The sequence below is a fragment of the Girardinichthys multiradiatus genome, chromosome 2 (assembly GCF_021462225.1).
Source record: "Girardinichthys multiradiatus isolate DD_20200921_A chromosome 2, DD_fGirMul_XY1, whole genome shotgun sequence".
In the NCBI taxonomy this organism is placed as follows: Eukaryota; Metazoa; Chordata; class Actinopteri; order Cyprinodontiformes; family Goodeidae; genus Girardinichthys; species Girardinichthys multiradiatus.
This window is the reverse complement of record NC_061795.1, coordinates 44818332-44837714: the sequence shown is the minus strand read 5'-3', so window position 1 is coordinate 44837714 and position 19383 is coordinate 44818332. Positions and strand designations below refer to the sequence as shown.

Here is a 19383-nt window from a genome sequence, read left to right as displayed (position 1 = left end):
AGTGCTGCGGCTCAGTGAACCTCGGATCGATGAAAGATGGTGAACAAATCCTAAGAGAGGACTCTCTGATGTTGAGAAGATCCTCTCTACTGAATGAGACCACAGGATTGTGGCTCTAAAAACATAAAAACACACAAAATACAAAAAACAAAGAGAGAGCGAAGCTCCGAGGCGGCCATCGTCGGCGCCATCTTGGATACAGGAGGCGATCCATGACTTTTGACCTGTTAGGCTGCAGTGTAAATGAATTAGGAGATATTAGAATGTTGTTCATGCACTGTTCAGTAAAAAAGCATTAGCAACGTAATTTGTGTGTTACTGATAACGTACGTATATTTAAAGGTAGCCGTGTTACAGGCACTGTTGGAAAAAAAAAGCATTTGCAATATGCATTTGTTTATTTTACCATACGGATTAAGTTAAAAGTAAAAAATTCCTCATGTGTAAAATCTTTCTGTGTAAATCATATTACAACGTGGGACACCCGTGGCTTAACATCTGGTGCGACCTGTACAAGAACAACATTGGTTTTCTTTCTAAAATTAGAGCATGCGGCTTTTAATCAGGTGCGCTCTGTAGTCCGGACTTTACTGTACATAAAATGGATAGAATAGAAAATAGAATAAAAATAAAACAAACTAAAATCAGCTTTTATTTAAACATCTACACATCTTAGGTAAACAAAAGTAAAATTAATGACGGTTAAAACCAAAATAAATATGTAGATATCTAAAGTCAAAATGAAGTTAAAGTAAAGCACACTAAAACTGCAGGTGTAGTTAATGTAGTTTTAAATAACAAATAAATGATCTGATCTCAGATTAATCAATTGGAGGTTTAAGTAGCAGTGTGTTTATGTCTCTGTTTTAGGTCTGCTGGCATCAGTACCGACGATCCAGGAGGAGGCAGAACCTCCGATGACAGATGAGTCCCAGACCAGCAGCGGACCCGGTACAATGAAATCTTCTTCCTCCAGATGTAGCAAAATGTTTTCAGAGCATCTGAACTCAGATTTTTACCTCCTGTTCCTCAGATTCTCCTTCCAGAGATCTCGCTGAAGTAGAAGAAGCTGGCTACCTGGCAGTTCCTGATTCCTCCACCTCATTCTTTCATCCAGACCAGGAGGACATGTTCCACCATCATCCTTTTCTGGATCACTGCACCTCCTCAGGCCAGCCTTCCTCTCCTACCTCCTGTCCGGTCCACAGTCCTGCACCCCGGTCCAAACCCAGTTCTCCCTCCTCTTCCTGCCCCTCCCCGTCCACCAGCCCGTCCTCACTCCCTCTGAGTGTCTCATGGGGGCCTCGAAGGAAAGGTGTTGCCCACAAGGGCCGACGAAGCCAAAGAAAAAGTGGACGTCAGTGCTGCCCTATGGCGGCAGAGGAGGAGGAGAGGATGCAGGAGGAGGTGGATGAAGAGAGCATGGAGGAGGAGGAGATAGCAGCGGTGACACCAGGTGGACAGTTAAAGTAGGACAGGTAGTCACTGCATTCAGTGGTGCGCTTATGACAACAAATCAGAGAAATAATGCAGAAATACAGCGATTCCTAAATTCAGCAGGAATCATTTCAGAGAGAGCTGCATTGACCCTGCCCTTGATAAAACACAGTGGACCAACACCAGCAGCTGACACGGCACCCCAGACCATCACTGACTGTGGGTACTTGACACTGGACTTCTGGCATTTTGGCATTTCCTTCTCCCCAGTCTTCCTCCAGACTCTGGCACCTTGATTTCTGAATGACATGCAGAATTTGCTTTCATCCGAAAAAAGTACTTTGGACCACTGAGCAACAGTCCAGTGCTGCTTCTCTGTAGCCCAGGTCAGGCGCTTCTGCTGCTGTTTCTGGTTCAAAAGTGGCTTGACCTGGGGAATGCGGCACCTGTAGCCCATTTCCTGCACACGCCTGTGCACGGTGGTTCTGGATGTTTCTACTCCAGACTCAGTCCACTGCTTCCGCAGGTCCCCCAAGGTCTGGAATCGGCCCTTCTCCACAATCTTCCTCAGGGTCCGGTCACCTCTTCTCGTTGTGCAGCGTTTTCTGCCACACTTTTTCCTTCCCACAGATTTCCCACTGATATATATATTACATTATGAACAACACATAAAAGCAACGTCATTCTGAAAAAACAATCACAATAAAAATAAATAAATAAAAATACCATAAACCTCGTGGATAAAACAAAAGACAAAATGAGTTGAAAGTACAGTGTTGGTACCTAGGATGTAGGATCATGTGGGATAGGCAGGTCCAAACAGGTGGGTTTTGGGAGTTTGAGTCTTGAATGTGGTCAGGGATGAAATTGTGTGAAGGTTCAGAGGGAGCACCTTTCAGAGTCGAGAGGCAAAGCGACTGAAAGATCTTAGACTCATGGTGGAGAGCTGGGCAGGAGGAAGGGATGGAAATGGCAGAGCTGGACCTTAACATATAGGAAGGTGCGTAGATTTCAAAAGGTTTAGGGGTTATGGAGGGCATTGAATTTTAAGTTTGGTACAGAAAATGACTAAAAACCAATGAGGGACATTCAAGACAGGTCAGATATGCTGCGTGGATGAAGTTCTGGAGATGATGCAGGCAGCAGAATTCTGGACCAGTTGAAGCTTGTGAAGATATTTGTTGGGTAAGCTACAGTATATAAAGGAGCGTTACAATACTCTTGACGCGAGAGGAAAGAAGGATAAAGGAATTATTAAAGGTCGAGTTAGAGAAGGTTATAGGAAAACCACATTTAAATATCTTATACAGTCGAGGAAAGAAGGGATGAAGTGCAGTGGTAACCTTTGTTAATTAACAGAGCTGGGTGTCCTCTGGATAAATCTGCAATTGTATGCCATACTTTCAAAAAATATTGCCAAGAGGAAGAAGATGGATGATGAAAAGTGGTGTGCCCCAGGACAGAGCCCTGGGGCACACCACTGATAAGGTTGGGAGCGATGGTTCTTCTGACCAGATAGTTATGATGGGAACCAGGATAGAACTGGATTAATAAAACCACGAGAAGCTGAATAGTGTCAAACACTGCAGTAAGGTCAAGAAGAACAAGAATATAGAGAAGACCCAAGTCTGCCATTTAAAAGGTCATAAATGTGCAAAAGTCCAGTAGAGACGTTACAGGTCAAGACTACATCTTTTCGAGGGACGTTCATGTCTTCCTCACTGGGATAATGGGGAAAAAACACATTCAAGACATATTCCAAAGATCCCGGCTGAAGAAGAGAATATGACTGACCCGTGCCTGTAGAAAGTGTCAGAGAATTTTTGATTAAATTCACTTCAATTAAAACAGGGCAGCATTTTAACTTTTTTTTTATTTTAAGCACATTTCCAACTTCTTTAGCGCGTTTTGTTAATAAAATGAGCTTTAAACATTTTCCGCTCAGGTACCCTCAGGTTTTGGAGAATAGTCTGTATATTTCATGCAGCCAGTTGGAGACTAAGGAACATTTGTATGTTTGGAAAATCCACATCTGAAAGCATACACACAATGCAATAAATGGAATCAGTGCCAAACATTAAATCCCAGTTAATTCAAATTAGGACAGAAACTGAAGCAGGTCTGCAGACACGCAGTCACAAAAATCACTGCTATGGTGTAAACATCTTATTTGAACCAACTGAAGCCATTTCATGTTTGTAAGATCTGTTATATGCTCCATCTCTTATTTTATAAAGATTTTATGAGAGCAGAGTGTCTCTCTGAAGCACAGACTTTATTTAAAGGTTGGAATAAGTTGAATCTGGGTTCTATCAAGCCAAAATACAAACCCCTCTTCTCCTCTGATGGCATTGGGAGTCTCTCCTGTGCTCCAGGTTCTGATGTTCTGCTGGCTGCATGTTAAACTGTATATTTATCTTCCTGTAGTAATGCTTTGTAGCAGTCTGAAAAACCAGCAACAAATGAAAGAGTTTAAACATTTCTACAGTTTAATTCACTGCATTGAGGCTGTGCACTGTCTGCAGGAGCTTTATATTCACTGTTTGGGAAGAGTTTAACATCGGGTTCAGGCTTCCTCCTACCCTCTTTTTGGATCTCAGAGGTGACATCCCAGGGAAACTGGATGCTGTTAATGTGAAATTGCCAGTAGTTAAATCCTGCCTTGCTGTACATAAGCTGGTACTTTAGAGCCTACTTATTACCCAGCTAAAATATTAGAGTTTATAACAGAGAATAGTCCTGGAGCCTGAACCCGATGTTACTGCAGTGTGCTGACTCCGTGTTTCAGGATGAAGCTGATGTTGCATTTTTAAGTCCACATCCTTCGGTTCTGTTCGGGTTCTTGACAACTTCTTGTTTATATGTAAATGTATAAAGTGAATATTATAGTTATAGTTGATATTTTTGCCACCAGCGACTGTTTGAGGACCCTAGATCCTGTGGTTGTTCTGCAGGGCGGCAAACATGAAGGTGAATCGTTGCTTTACGCAGGGATTGCTTCTGTGTAACTTGACTGCAGAGTAAAAATGTTTTCTTGTTCTTCACTTTTATTTATCTGTTTGTATATAAAATATATAAAGCATTCAACTGTCTGTGTCGATTCAAGTTTTGATCCAGGGGTTTACCAAGCCGTGTGTCCACAGGGTCCACTAGAGGGCAGCAGGTGTAGCCTGAGGTCAGTGTGAATCATCAGAAGGTCAAACAATCAGAATGTGGCACATTATATTGTATTCAGACCATGAAAATATTAGTAATTCACTCTTTTATCATGATTAAGTTTTTTTAGTATTCCACTTTGTGAAGTATGTAAATTTTATTTATAAAGCACCTTTCGGGTCGAAAACCATAAAGAGCTTTAAAATAAAAACAGGCACAAAAAGCACAGAAGATAAAACATAAAAGATAAAACCGCATACTTAGTAATCCAGTCTGAATAAATTAGTTTTCAACTGCTTCTTAAAATAATCAACAGAATCAAGACAGTGTGAAGATGGAGGCAATGCATTCCTCTGGGGACCATAGCTCTAAAGGATTTTTCCCCTCTGGTCTTAAAATGTGTATGTGGAATAATTACCAGCCTTTGACTGGAAGATCTCAGACTGCAAGAAGGTGTAGGGCTCTAGAAGGTCAAGGATATAGGCTGGGGCTTGCCCACATAGTAAAGACTAAAACTTTGAAATCTAAATGTACCTACTGCCAATGTAAAGAAATTAAAACTGGAGTAATGTGCCGTCTCTTTTGAGTGTTGGTTAAAAGTGTTGCAGCAGTATTCTGTACCAACTGAAGATGATCAATATGCTTCTTATTCAGTATATTTTTACCTAAAAAAAACCCCAAAAAACTAGTTTCTGATTATTCCATGAGAATAGCACCTCAATGACATGGCAGAGTCAAAAATAATACCAAAGTTTCTGACGTTGGACAGAAGAGACCAATACACCAAGGTTAATCAGTAGCCTTACCTTATCAGAGTTCACCTGTAAGTGGTTGTCACAGAGCTGTTTGATACTACAAAAACCGTTTATCAAGAAAAACAACTTTAAATATCCACTGAAAAGAAGGGTAGAGCTGATTGTCGTCAGCATAGAAGTGATAAGGCACATCAGAAAACTGCCTGATTATTTGGTCTAGGGGGAAAATACGCCCCAATTTTTAGAGAACCGTTGACATAAACGTGATCTTAGAGACAGGGCTGTCATTTTTAAACTGTGTAAGATCCAAACTGCATTTTTTAAATAATGGCTCAACAACAGCATGCTTAAAAAAACCTTGGAACCACACCTAGTGGTTTAAGTGAACTTGATATTTTCACATCTATTTTTTTTTTTTAATGCTGGAAAACACAGAAACGTAACTTTTTCATACGATGAAATTAGTATTTATGTTGCTGTCAAAATTTCCGATAATTTTGAAATGTATAAATGTCTAAACCCTTAGCAGACAATGACAAAGATCTGACATCTGAATATTTATTTAGCTTGGGTGTTTTTAAACCTTTGAATAATTTTTGGAAATTAAACCAAAAGGGATGTACAAGATGAGGTGAGACTTTTTTAATTTTTCTCTATTTTTATTTAGATATGTGTGCTAAACGGTAAATATTCAACTATATTTCTAAATGTGGCTGTTCCAAATGAAACTGTCTAGCCAAATAGTTCAATATTTTGCTTATTATTTAACTGATTTTAATGTTGACAAGACATTTTAGGCAGCTAAAAATTTACTAAATATGTAGCCAGAAATTCATTTTCCTTAACGAAACATTAGCTAAGATAAATCTTTAGCTAAATACTGCATGTAGCTTTTTAAAAAAAGTACCTATATTCAGTATTTAGCTAAATGAAATATCTAGCTAAATATTTCATTCATCTAAATTAAATTTGCTAAACATTTAGCTTAGAATAAAATGTAAATATCTGGCTGGTTTAAATGTTTAGCCTGAGTTAAATCTTTAGTTAAAATAGTTTTTAGGCTTGATATTTAATTTGAAACTCACATGTAAGAATTTATTTAAAGATTTGACATTTAACAAATATATATCTGATTATTAGATAAATGTGCTAAAAAAGTGACTCATAAAATTCATCAGCCAACACATGCAGATTGGGTCAGTTATGGCCTGGGTTTGGTTTATTTTTCTGAAAGTGTATATTAAACTAAACGAGGAAATCTGATACTGACTGACTGGTTAATCATAGCATGCTGAATGACTGGTTCCCAGTATTCAGACTGTTAGCTGAATGTAAGTGCATAATGGCACTGTGTTCTGTTTAACTGGTTTACTGGCTGACTAACCATCTGGTTCCCAGTCATCAGACAGTTTTCTGACTGGTTACTGCCTGTATGTTCTGTTTAGCTGGTTTGAGACCGACTGACTTGCTGGTTCCCAGTTTCCTGACTGCTCACTGACTTTTAACAGGTTTGCTGACTAATTTACTGAATGGTTCCCAATTATCAGCCTGTTTACTGAGTGTTTTCAGACAGAATGATTGGTTCCCAGTTATCAGTCCTTTTCCTAACTGGTGACTGGGTTTATATTTAATCAAACTGGTTTTCTGTCTGAGTGACAGGATGGTTCCCAGCTATCAGACAGTTTCCTGACTGCTTTGTCTGTCTGTGCCGCTGTCTAATCTAATTTCTCTGAGTCACTCACTGTATGTTTATTAGCCTGAAGGCAGATCAGCTGATGATGTCATGCATCGCTCTTATTGGCTACCACTGACTTCCTCCCCCTCCTCTTCCTCACGCTGTATCTCTCCCTCATCTCCTCCTCCTTTGCTCCCTCTCAGTCCTGATTACCTCCATCACCACTCAACACCGCCCGTCTCCTCTTCCTCTCTGTGATGGTGATGAAGATGATGTGACGCTGTGGAAAACCAATCACCAGGGAAGAGAGGTGTGGCTAGAGAAAGAGCTCAGAGCTGATCGATGCTCAGGACTGAGGAGGAAGAATAGATGACAGGGAGGTAGAAGAGGGTGGGGGAGGCCTTGTCCGAGTCGAGGAGTGCCGACAGCGGATTAATAGAGGAGGAGGAGGAGGGAAGAAGCTGTCGCCTGTCAAAGGAGGATCCACCTGTGCTGTCATGGACAAATACCGACCGAAGAGACCAACCAGCCTGAATCTGTTCCCACAGCTCCCACAAGCTGGCACCCAGGTAGGTGTGGATGGAGGGGGGGTCCGATCCAGAGTGAGATCAGATCAGATCAGGGGTGGATCCATCCAGAATCAGGCCAATAATTGGAGTACTGTGTGTGTGTATGAATGGATGGGTGTGTGTGTAATGAAAGCATCTGCGTGTAATCATGTGGGTCACATCCAAGGATCCTGCTCCATCTCCCAGCCTTCTGTTGAATATTCCTGATCAGTGGCAGAACTGAAGCAATCAGTGGGGATCAGGACCGCAGCAGCACAGGGTGAAGTGATTCATCCAAGGACGTGTGGTCGGCCTGCGTTCAACCCGGTTATGAGCCTCCCGCAGGAGCCGCTCTGCCATTTTGGGAAAATATTCCATTACAATGATGGCAAATGAGCCGATTCTGGAGCAACACGTCTGGACTGCTGACTCCAGACTGGAATCTGATTTGTAGATGATCAGATTTACCTCAGTTCATTTAAAGAGCCTCAACTCCCAAAGATGGTAGGCAGGTCTGGTTCAAATGCAGTCAGACTCCGTCTAAAACAGGGGTACAGTGGCTCTGAGAAGAGTGCACACTCTATCTGAAATAAGGATTTTGAGACTTCAGAAAAAAATTAGAGCGTGATAAATCGGTGCCAAACATTTTGCATAATCTTCAATGCGACATATATCCTGTACACTACAAAATAAAATATCCTAAATTTACAAAGAAGTAAAAAACAAACACATCTTTTAGAAAATGTAAAAAATAAATAGAGCAGTAAACCAATAAACCATTAAACAAATTATTTGTTAAAACACCTTTTGATTTAATTTCATTATTCAGTCTTCACACATCACTTACCTTGAATCTGATGAACCTAAAGTTCAGCACTTCTAGTTGGATGTTCCTGACATTTGCTCGTTTGCATCTGTTAGCTAAGCAGAGAGATCACAAAGGATCAAAATAATGTCTTTGCACAAAGGTATCAGTCAGAAGAAGAACACAAAAATCTCAAATGGAAGCTGCAGAAATTGCCGCTGCAATCTGTTCTGTTCTCTAACTTTCTGGAATTAGGAGTATGGTTGTAAGACCGACCTCTTCATCAATGAAAACATCCAGGCATGGCTAAAATCTCCCAACACCTTCTGGGAGGATGTGTTACGGTCTGAAAGAACCAAACTGGAACTTTTTAGCCATAATTTCAAATGGTATGTTTGGTACGGAAACAACACTGCACACCATGCCCACTGTCAAACATGGTGGTTGCAGCATCATGATGTGAGATTGCTTCTCTTCAAAATGAACAGAGGTTTCTGTCAAGGTGGATGAAGTACCAATCAGTTCAAACCTAAAACTCTCAGGACCAAATCAAGATTACAGTCACTTGCTTTTTAATCTTATTATTGGGCCTGATGTCCCACAGCTCTGACTATTTTCTGGAATGTGCTTCAGTTTAAGATGTAGGAATGGATGATAATTTAATCTGTCGTCACGTACATTGGCAGATCTCAAACCGCTTTTGATGTGGGTGATTGGGTTGAAGCGTATAAAATGTGTAAATTTCTCCTGCTTCCGGCCAGAAAGCATTACTTCGCTCTGTTGTCAGAGTCTCGTTTTTTTTCCCTTCGGTGAGCCGGTTGGTTTTACATGCGGTGTTGCTGCTTTCAGTCTGCCTACATTGGGTTTATTCCTGACTGTTGTACCTGGAAGAAAGAATGATAGTTGACATCAGCAATTTGCTTGCCAGGTGTGTGGCGCTGTTGTTCTGCAATACACAATCACACAACCTTCTTGGGCTAAAAGTGCAGTGTTCCTAATGGTGTAAAATAACTATTAACAGAATTACTTTAAAATGTGGCCAATTCCCCTGCTGTGACAGTCTCTACAAGCTCTCAGCAAGCCAAGGTGGGAAAATCTTCATCAGCGCAGACAGAGTGATTGCAAGGTGTAGAATAAGACTGTTACGGCAAGAACCCTGATATGTGTCTTTGCACTAGGGATGGACAATACTTTTTAAAGTATTTATTTAGATTACAATAAAAGTGACAGCGGTAAAGAGCACGACCCATGTATAGAGAGGCAGCAGCCCTCAACGCGGCTGTCCCCGGATTCGAGTCCCAGTCACGGTGCCCTATGCTGTATGTCTTCCCCTCTCTTCACCTCATTTCCTGTCTACCTATATTCAAAAAATGACAAATAAACACTACTATTTCTGCCAAACAAATCTTAAAGTGACAATATAAAATATGTAAAAATGTATCATTCTTAAAAACACCTCTGTCACTTCATATAGTCAGAGCCTCTCAGGAATAATAAACCTTACCCAATATTACATAAGATAATTCAGGTACATAAGGTGCATGAATTAGTGCAATTGTACCACTAAAAGGCACACAAGAACTACATTTAATTATATTCCAAAATACACTGATATTTCTTGATGCTGTTATTAAACCATCAGTGAATAAAATTGCTTAAACATCAAAACAACCACACTATCAGATTTTGTAGTTTGGAGTTTATCCTTATCACGATAAATTTCTTCCCAATAATAATAACTGATTCGATAATTGTTACTTTAAAGTAACCTTTTTAGCAGTGGTGGACATGTGAGGTACAGGTATGTCTGACGTTCTTAAATTGCTACACATTTTAAAAAAAAGTTCATTTCAGCTTTCTGTTTCTGGAGAACTCATGTTTGTTGTCCGTTTGCTAGATTATCAAATGCAGTTGATATTGACTTGTGTTGTATAAAAAGACACAAAGACCTTTTTATTCTCACTCTCTGACAGTAAAACAGGCAAAATGTTTTCCGTCAATTAGGATTACCAAACGTATTTCTATTTGCAAAATGTCAGAACAAGCCCGCTCCACAACACAGACTTTGTTATCCTTAAGCCACTTTATGACTAGTTTGCTGCTATTCTCAGCGTTAGCACTTAAATAATGCTATTTTCTCATGATGCCACCTGTTTTTGGAAGTGCACCAGTCCCTCCTGCAAAACACCCCAACAGCATGATGCTGCCACCCCCATACTGCACAGTTGGGACGTTGTTCTCAGGGTTAAAGCTTCCACCTTGTTCCCCCCAAATGTAATGATGGTCATTATGGTAAAACACATCAGTTTTAGTTTCATCAGACTATAGGAAATGTCTTTCTGGCGTCTGGAAATTGTACCCATGGATGAACCAGACTTGTCGAGGTCCACAATTTTCCTCCTGGAATCTTGGCTGATTCCTCTTATTTTGCCATGATGTCACACAAGGAAGTAGTGTGTTTGAGGTGTCACCTTAAAATACTTCCACCGTTGTGTCTCCATTCGTCTCAAATGTTGTGACTTCACGTAATCAGAAGCTCATACAACCATGACATCATCATCATCTGTGCTTCCACAAGCTGTTTAAAGGTATAGGAATCTTAGTGTTTGTAAACAGCTAAATTTAAATCAAAATATGTAAAAACTGTCTTGCTAATTATTCTGACATTTAGTAAATATGAATAATTATGTTGGTTTTTTTTAATAGTAATTAAAGCTGATCTGACCGAGTGGAAAATACTGCTTCAAACCATCTGGGTTTCAAAGTGAAAGGATAAGGAAAACAAGATGGCTTCCAGCCCCTCATTACACAGAATGGGATAAAATTGGTACTTCCCATTCCTTAAATCAGAATCAGAATCAGAATCAGCTTTATTGCCAAGTTCGTACATACAAACAAGGAATTTGCCTCCAGTACACTTTGCCCACAAGTTTACAGAAAACGACACAAAAGGCTCAAAATGATCATAGAAAAACATAAAAGTGATACTTTCAGAAAAGATGCTGCCTTTTAATTCACTGAGGGCTGTATTCAGTGCTGTTTAGCTGCTGATGCTGCAGTATTTCAGTCTGATCCCTCAGGCAGAGCATCGTCATCATCCTCAGCAGTAGCAGCAGCAGTGTGTACTGGAGATTCCCTTTAAATGGGCCACATCCTGCTTACTGGGTCGGATCAGATGAGTCATTTCACCTGCATCCAGAACCTGCCATCCTTGAATGCATCGCTGCAGATTGCAGGTAACAGACTCGGGGAGCTATTGCAGGGAGGTGTCCTGCTGATAGACAGATATGGAAGGTTTCAGATGTTTCCTGAACTACTGGCTGGCTTCATCAGAGTTGTGAGAGACTGCTACACAATCACAAATTAAAGGCTGCTTTAAGAAGTTGTCCTCATCCCACCAGTGGAGAATCAGAATCAGAATCAGAATCAGAATCAACTTTATTGCCAAGTTCGTGCATACAAACAAGGAATTTGCCTCCGGTACACTTTGCTCTTTTGTTCTGTTTTTGCATTACAGAATATACAGATTTACAACGTACAATATACACATATCTAATAGAAAAGGTGCATTTGCAACATCTGTATGCTGTTGTTTTGTACTTTATTGAATGTTCATCAGAGAAACAGCCTGGGGGAAGAAACTGTCTCTGTAGCGGCGGCCTGAAGGTAAAACTCTGAACAGTTTATGTGCAGGGTGTGTGGGGTCTGCAGAGATTTTAGCAGCTCTTTTCCTGACCCTAGACCTGTATAAGTCCTGGATGGAGGGAAGGTCAGCTCTGATTATTCTCTCTGCAGTCCTGATTATTCGTTGCAGTCTGGACCTGTCCTGTTTGGTGGATGAGCCAAACTACACTGTGATGGATGAAGACAGGACAGACTGAATGATGGCAGTGTAGAAGATGACCAGCAGCTCCTGTGGAAGGTTGAACTTCTTGAGTTGCCTCAGGAAGTACAGTCTCTGCTGGGCCTTCTTCCGAACAGTGTCTATGTGTGAAGACCATCTCAGGTCCTCAGAGATGGTGGTTCCTAAGAACCTGAAGTGGTTCACGGCCGATACAGTGTTGTTGAGGATGGTGAGGGGGGTGTATGGGGGTGGTGTTCTCTGGAAGTCCACCACCATTTCCACCGTTTTGAGTGGGTTCAGTTCAAGGTAGTTCTGACCGCACCAGTGTACCATCCGAAGGAAAACATATTGTCCTCTCCTAGTGAAGATGGACAGAAAATCTCTAGAAGGTTCATATTTTAAATCTGCTGCCACCGGTTTAGATGAACTATTTTATGTTTTGATTGTGATTCAGTTTTTATCTGGTTATTTTAATAACCAGATAATAATAACAAAAACACCCCAAAATGGCCTCACCAGCAGAGATAAATAGGAAATGAGCTGAATTTACACTGGAGGCATGCTCACGCAGTGGTAGTGACAAATTGGTGTGAAGTGCCTTGCTCAACCACACATCAGGATGTTACTGGAGAAGAAACTGGACTCAAACCCACAACTCTCTGAGTGTAGGAAAACTCCTCAGTTGCACAGCCACAGATATTGTAAAACCGACTGCAACAGAGCACTAAATAATTACAGATCAGATTTTAAAAAAATAATTTTCTTTATCAAGCTACTTACAAAATGTTCTGCTGCATTTTCTTCATGGCATTATTTCCACTTTATTTTCAATATTTTGAATCAAATCACACAACAGAATTGGGAATTTTTCTCTAACTTTTTTCTCTGTGTTTCAATTTTATTCTTGATATTTCAACTTTATTTTTTAATAGGAAAGAATATGATCCAGCAAAAAAACATCTACTGTTTTTACCTTGTATTGACCTTAATAGTTCTTCATAGGATGGAGTAAGAATGCTGAAACTGCTGCGTTATTCCCAGAGAGGTTTAATATGTGTTAGATATCAAGGGTGTATTCACAGGATGTTTATTTACTAAAAGAGAAAAATAGAAGTTTTTATATTATTCTATTCTATTATTCTATATTCTAAAGAATACAGTTTCAACCTCCTTTACACAAGGCAAAGCTGTTGCAGCTCAACTTTTTCTCAGCATTTAACATTTTTTTCAGCATTTAAACTTTTTCCTCATCATTTCGATGTTTTTCTCGTCATTTCACCCAAAGATGAGTCAGACTAGTGGAGGTCCACAATTCTTCTGCTCTTCTTGGCTGATTTCTTTTAATTTTCCCATGATGTCACACAAGGAAGCAGTGTGTTTGAGGTGTTGCTCTGAAATACCTCTACAGGTGTGTCTCAGCATTTAAACTTTTTTCTCATCATTTCACCCAAGGATGAATCATAGGAAAATTTGAAGAAATCAGCCAGGATACCAGGAGGAGAATTATGGACCTCCACAAGTCTGATTCATCCTTTCCCTACCCAGGAAAGATGGGAATCACCAAAGCAACCACTGGCTCAGCGTTTTCTGAGTCTGTGCACTGATAAAAATGACTCTTTGGGTTAACTTGATTTAACTGAATCCACATACATCTGCACAGGGTAATTTAATTGAGTCATTTAAGACATTTTTTTTTCAAATACCTTTAAAAGGAAATAATCACAAACACCAAATGTGAATAATTTTGGTTGCTTTAACTCAATATAATGTAATTCTGTTGAGCAATATTTGTCCCTGCATTGAATTAAGTTATTTATAATCAACCAACTTGTAAAATTTAAATCACTTAATGACAAATGAATTTGCTTGATCAACTCAATTTTATTTAATGGTGAGCAAACATGCATATCACATGGTCAAAATAACCTTGACAAAATCAAAGTGTCAATAAGATATGTGCTTTCTTGCTTTTAACACCTATCTATTCTGAAAGGACTCACCTTTGTAGTATTAGATAAAACTGAAAATAAGTATTTGTCCCCTCAGTAGAAAAGAAAAATGTGTATTCTGGCTCCAAACTGCAATTTTAAAGTCAAATTTCACTTTGTGTATATATTAAGTAACATTTGCTGTATATTTATGTAATTTTGGCTGCAAAGCAGCGATAACCTATTCTAAACAATGCTAGCGTATAAATGAATGCCATACAGTGAACACTTTAAACAATCCAACACTTGTGCACACTTAACGGTTTTTCTTTAAGAACAGTCTTGGTGAAAAAGGGAAGTATTTTTAATGAAACTCTGCGTTCTCTAAAACCAATACCCAGACATTCACAATCTTAAAGGTTAATAAAAACCGGAATACCTTCTATAAAACACTGGACACTCAAGTTCTCAAAATATGCCCTTTTTTCTTGGAAATTTAATTTAACAAAGCAAAAGCGATTCAAAATAAAATGGTGGCAACTATAGTGAAGCAAAACGATGTCTTTAGTTGGTTTAGGAAACAAAACATGGCTGGAATTGCACAGCAATTGTCCAAATGAAACTCCAATCTACAGGTCATCCATTCAGCTCTTTATGGTCTTTGAAAGAAAATCATACATAGTGTCATTTGTGAATACGTAACGGAAGCTTTCACAAGTTGAAATTTCATAAAATTAAATAAGAAAATGTGCCTGGGGTCTTTGAATGTTTGTCTAACCAAACAGTTTTTCATTTGCTGTAGTTTTGCATTTAGCCTTTGTCCATCCAAATTCCTTAATGTCTTCTGAAAAAACTCGAAAGTGTACTTTAGTTCATTTGGAAAGGTCAGAACTAGCGACCTTTTTTGATCAGTCCAAACTGCATGAGGGATGCCATATCGAGGTTGTTCAGAATTCCAATGCCTTCAGTGACAGTGACAGACAGGAGTATCTGCAGACCATAGTCTTCTTCTTCTGGTCTTTCTTGGCAGTTGGTAAACCAACTATAATGGTGCATTACTGCCACCACCTGGACATTCTGCAAGAATGTTTGAAGACGGCAGGCCGGTATGAAACGAAATAATTTTATGTTCGTGTGACAAAGACTGTTTCCAAAGCAAATGTTTTAGATTCACAAAAAGAATAATAATTAATGCAAAGCTGAAGTGTTACATTTAGATGAAGTAAATGAAAAGAAAATGTTTTGGTTTAAGGCTTGAATCACTTTTTTGAGTGTGGTTCTTATCTCTTTCTTAAATGATTCAATCATCAAGTAAGTCCCAGATTACTAATAGTAATTATTATTTCTGAATATCAAACTGATGCCTTTATTTTAGATCTTATTTTAGTCTCTTTGTTTTAGATTTTTACACAATGTAAAAAAATATTAAATAATTATTATGTTGGGCATTCATGTTCCCCCATTATTCAGTTGCAGATTTTTTCCCAGATAATTCATTTATTTTTTTTAGTTCGAGTTACTTTAAGTGCTAAGATTTCTGTTTCTAATTTTTAAACAGTGGAATATGTTTTTATTACAAAGATTCGAGCTTTCAAATGAGCAAGATTTAAGAAAATTATAGAAAACCTAATATAAAACAGAATCTGTTAAAAATTACCTGAATCTGAGGCTATCTTTTAATTAATTTACAGACCACCATAATTATTCATACACCATCCAGATTTACTTGAAATTAATAAAACAATGTTAAAGGAATATGAGTTAAAAAAAAATCATTTTTATTTTATTTTATAAAAGTAGCCTAATTAATTGTTTTAAATGCTTCTGAACGATCAGTTCTTTATCAAATCTTTATTGGCATTAAAGCAATCAATCCATGCTTATAATTTCTGAGCAGCTTTTTGTCTGTTTCCACTGTTGATTTTTACCGATTTATCTTTGAACTCAAAGTCTTCGAAGGTGGAAGGCCTCCTTGCCATCACCCTAATCTGTAGTTCCCTCCACAGATTCTCCATCATACCTAAGTTGGAACTCGTGCTGGGTCACTCTAAAACATCCAGCGTCTGTGGGGATGGTCATGTCGCGACAATAATTCATTGTTAAAGAATTTACACAAAACTTAAAAAGGGACTTTAATAATAAAGAGAAACTACTAAGCAGTAAACACAAAGTAAAAGACAACCTCCTCCTTGCAAAGTTTTACACGACAGTAAGATGACGAAACCAAAACCAAATTGAAGTTGTCTGAAGTTCAACCAAATGTGATGGAGAACAAAAATAACTAATAAGATCTGTGTTGTCCAAACTTTCTGCCGCAAGGGCCACATTCAGCTAAGCTGAAAGTACTGGTGGGCCACGAGAAATATTAAATTTTTTGTTTAAAGATGCAAAAAATTATTTTATAGTTTTTTAAATGTTGTCAACAATAACTAAACATCTAATGTTTGAATCAAATGAACAATGTTGAAAATAGATCTGTAGGTGGGGGTACACCAACATAAAAAGGGACAATTGAACAAGAGTTGAGTTTCTTTTCAAAAACAGTCGCTGTATATTATCGAGTTTAATAAATAAGTGGGCCAAAGTATTCTCTTGAGTTAACGTTGCTGGATGTTTGTGATTTCACTTACTACAAAATTAGAATGAAAGAAAAACAAACAACAGATACTTTATGCCGTACCTGACATTTTTCATTTTAAGGAGATTTTTATTTGTCTAAAAATCTTATACTAAAAAAACAAAAAATGTCTCCTTTGCCATCAAACACTTGTGCTGACATTTTTGTACCATTCTTGAATTGGTGTCAAGGTCCGTAAAAAGTGTTTACAAGGGCCACAAATGGGCCCGGGGCCACACTGTGGACACCCATGTCTTAGATCGACATTTAGACCATTGACAGAAGAGCAACAAAAAAAAAAAGACAAAGACAATTCTTTAAAATGTAGGCAGTTCTACCAAACAGGATTTACCCAGGTTCAGATCGGGCAAATAAAAAGGTTAAATGAAAAATGAGACGACTGCAATGACAAAACATCCTTGAAGGGACAGAAGGCCAAACTGATCTGTAGGTTCAGCAGAAAGACAGGCAACAGAAAGGAAGACTGAAACAGGAATGTTTTCTTGCTCTGTTCTGTTGGCTGAGAGGTGAGAGGAGTAGGAGGAAGAGGAGGGCACCTTGTTATAAACAAATAATATCCTAATAAGTCCATTAAAGACCTTCATTCTGCAAGTCCTGACTGCTGCCAGCAGATCAGAGAAGGATGTGTCATGAGTCAGCGTAACAGGATGCTTCATTGATTTGTTTGGTCTGTTTCAGTTCAGCTCAATGTGAGAGAAAAAATCTGGACTGCTTCTGATTGTTACCTCACCGGTTCTACATTTATCTCGTGGAAAAGGTGTTGACCCACAAGTCCAATTTCAGCTTTAGTCTGCGACCCTCCACCTTTTAATGAGGCTGTTGAGAATGCAGTAATCAGATTAGGTCAAGTAGGTCTGGTTCATGAGAACGTTCCTATAAGGAGACACAAGATGACCTGAGCACAGAAAACATAAAGTCTATAAGGTATGAGTCCTCAAAGGTTTAAAACTAAGAGATGCAATATGATCGCAGTCAGAAATGAAGGACAAAGAGACAGCAACTAAAACAGACTGAACACAAAACAAAAATGGAGTTAAGTCACCTTAATATATTAATAAGGTAAGTTGAGAGAATGGAAGAAATAGAGCCACAAACAACCAGGGAATGATAACCACAGAGAAAACGCTTTAGATCCGGCTGATTAGACAATTAGCTCAGAAACATACTTTTCCCAAATGTTTAAATTTAGCAAAAACAAAGATGCTGTAATTCAGACTTGGTATTCCCTTGACAAGCTGTGGTGGCCTTCCTCCAATGCTTCCTTCAGTGGGTCTTGTCTCTGTCCGGTCGCCGGGCTGCCGTTGGCAGTCGGGTGTCTGTCTTGTGCCTGCACTGGGGCGGTTGGAAGGTTGGCCTACCCGGCCCTGGTGTATGTTTCCTTCTCATGAACTAACGGGCTGGGCCTGCTGGCGCTGGCCGGATGGTTGGGCGGGCTTGGCACTCTGCTGGCTGTTGTGTCCGGGGGGGGTATCGAGGTGGCAGGCTAGAGGGTGGTGTGGAGGGGTTGCAGCTTGTGGGGTGGGTGTGGCTTTGTCGGCTTTTCGGGGATGGAGCTCACCTGTGGGGGTGGGCCCCTGTGCTGTGGGGAGGGGATTTATGGCCTTTGGGTTCACGGGCATGTGTTTGATATGTGTCCTGGTTGGGGGTGGCCCTGTGGGGAATTTCATTTTGGGGTTTGTTGGGGGTGGGGGGCTCATTGGGTTAGGATCGAAATTTATTGAGGGGTTGGGACTGTTTCATCCTGTGGCGGCTCTGGTTGGCGGGCTAGTTTGGACCGTGTAGACCCCTCTTTCGTACATGGCCCCCTCTCCAGATGAGGATCGGGGTCATTGGGGAATGGGGTCGGGATGGGTGGTCGGAGTCCGGGCTGGGGTCACTCAGGTTCAGGCACCAGCCCAGGCTAGCCCAGACCAGGTTCAGGTGCTGGGGTGGTCTGCCTGTCTCCACCTCCTGGGTCCGGGGGCTGGTTGTCCCTGTGGGGTATTGGCACCTGGACCTGGGAGTATAGAGTATGTATGGGGAGTGTGAGTGAGTAAACAACGTCCATTGTTGTTTGTCTATGTTGGGTGCGTGGGTGTGAGTGTTTTTATTTGTACACAAGAGGGTGGGAATGTGTGATTGTGACTGTGTGTGCCTGTTTTTTGTGTCAGGTTGGGTCTTGGGCTACTCCCTCTCTTGGATCAGTTTAGGCACCCCATCAAATGTGGGGCCTATTTCCTCCCCGCCCCACTATACCTGCCTGTGGTTGGTGTCTCTGCCTGCTGGTGTACTTGTGGTTCTCGGGGTCCGAGGCTGGGTGCTTTGGCGTGTGTCAACTCACAGGCCTGGTCCCCTGGGCTCTGTCGGGCCTCTGCTTGGGAAGGGATATGTCCCAGGGTCTCGGGTCTCTGGGTCCATGGGTGGATCTGCTTGGGCGTAGACCGCTGCTGGTGGGGCCTGTGGGCTCGTCGCTGCAGCTCCCTGGGGCTTCTGCACTGTGGCTGCTCGGTGGTTCCCCTGGGACTCTCCTCGCTCTTCTCTGGGGGGGTTGTGGTAGTCCCGGCGATGGTTCTCCTGGGGTTATTGTGCTCTGGAGGGCCTTTGGATATCTATAGCTC

At 40.3% G+C, this 19383-nt stretch overlaps 2 protein-coding genes across 2 annotated transcripts in view; both read left to right on the top strand.

Moving 5' to 3' along the window:
* The window catches only part of cry2 (cryptochrome circadian regulator 2), a 32814-nt gene extending 28290 nt beyond the window's left edge, over window positions 1-4524 (top strand). The window contains exons 11-13 of the mRNA XM_047344799.1: window positions 871-951; window positions 1034-1577; window positions 2077-4524. Coding sequence (XP_047200755.1) covers window positions 871-951; window positions 1034-1473 — 521 coding nt within the window. The 3' untranslated portion in view covers window positions 1474-1577; window positions 2077-4524. The remainder of the gene's footprint in view (window positions 1-870; window positions 952-1033; window positions 1578-2076) is intronic.
* A 2701-nt stretch (window positions 4525-7225) lies between these two features.
* The window catches only part of LOC124855152 (C-Jun-amino-terminal kinase-interacting protein 1-like), a 34677-nt gene continuing 22519 nt past the window's right edge, over window positions 7226-19383 (top strand). The window contains exon 1 of the mRNA XM_047344754.1: window positions 7226-7592. Within this exon, the coding sequence (XP_047200710.1) occupies window positions 7521-7592 (72 nt within the window). The 5' untranslated portion in view covers window positions 7226-7520. The remainder of the gene's footprint in view (window positions 7593-19383) is intronic.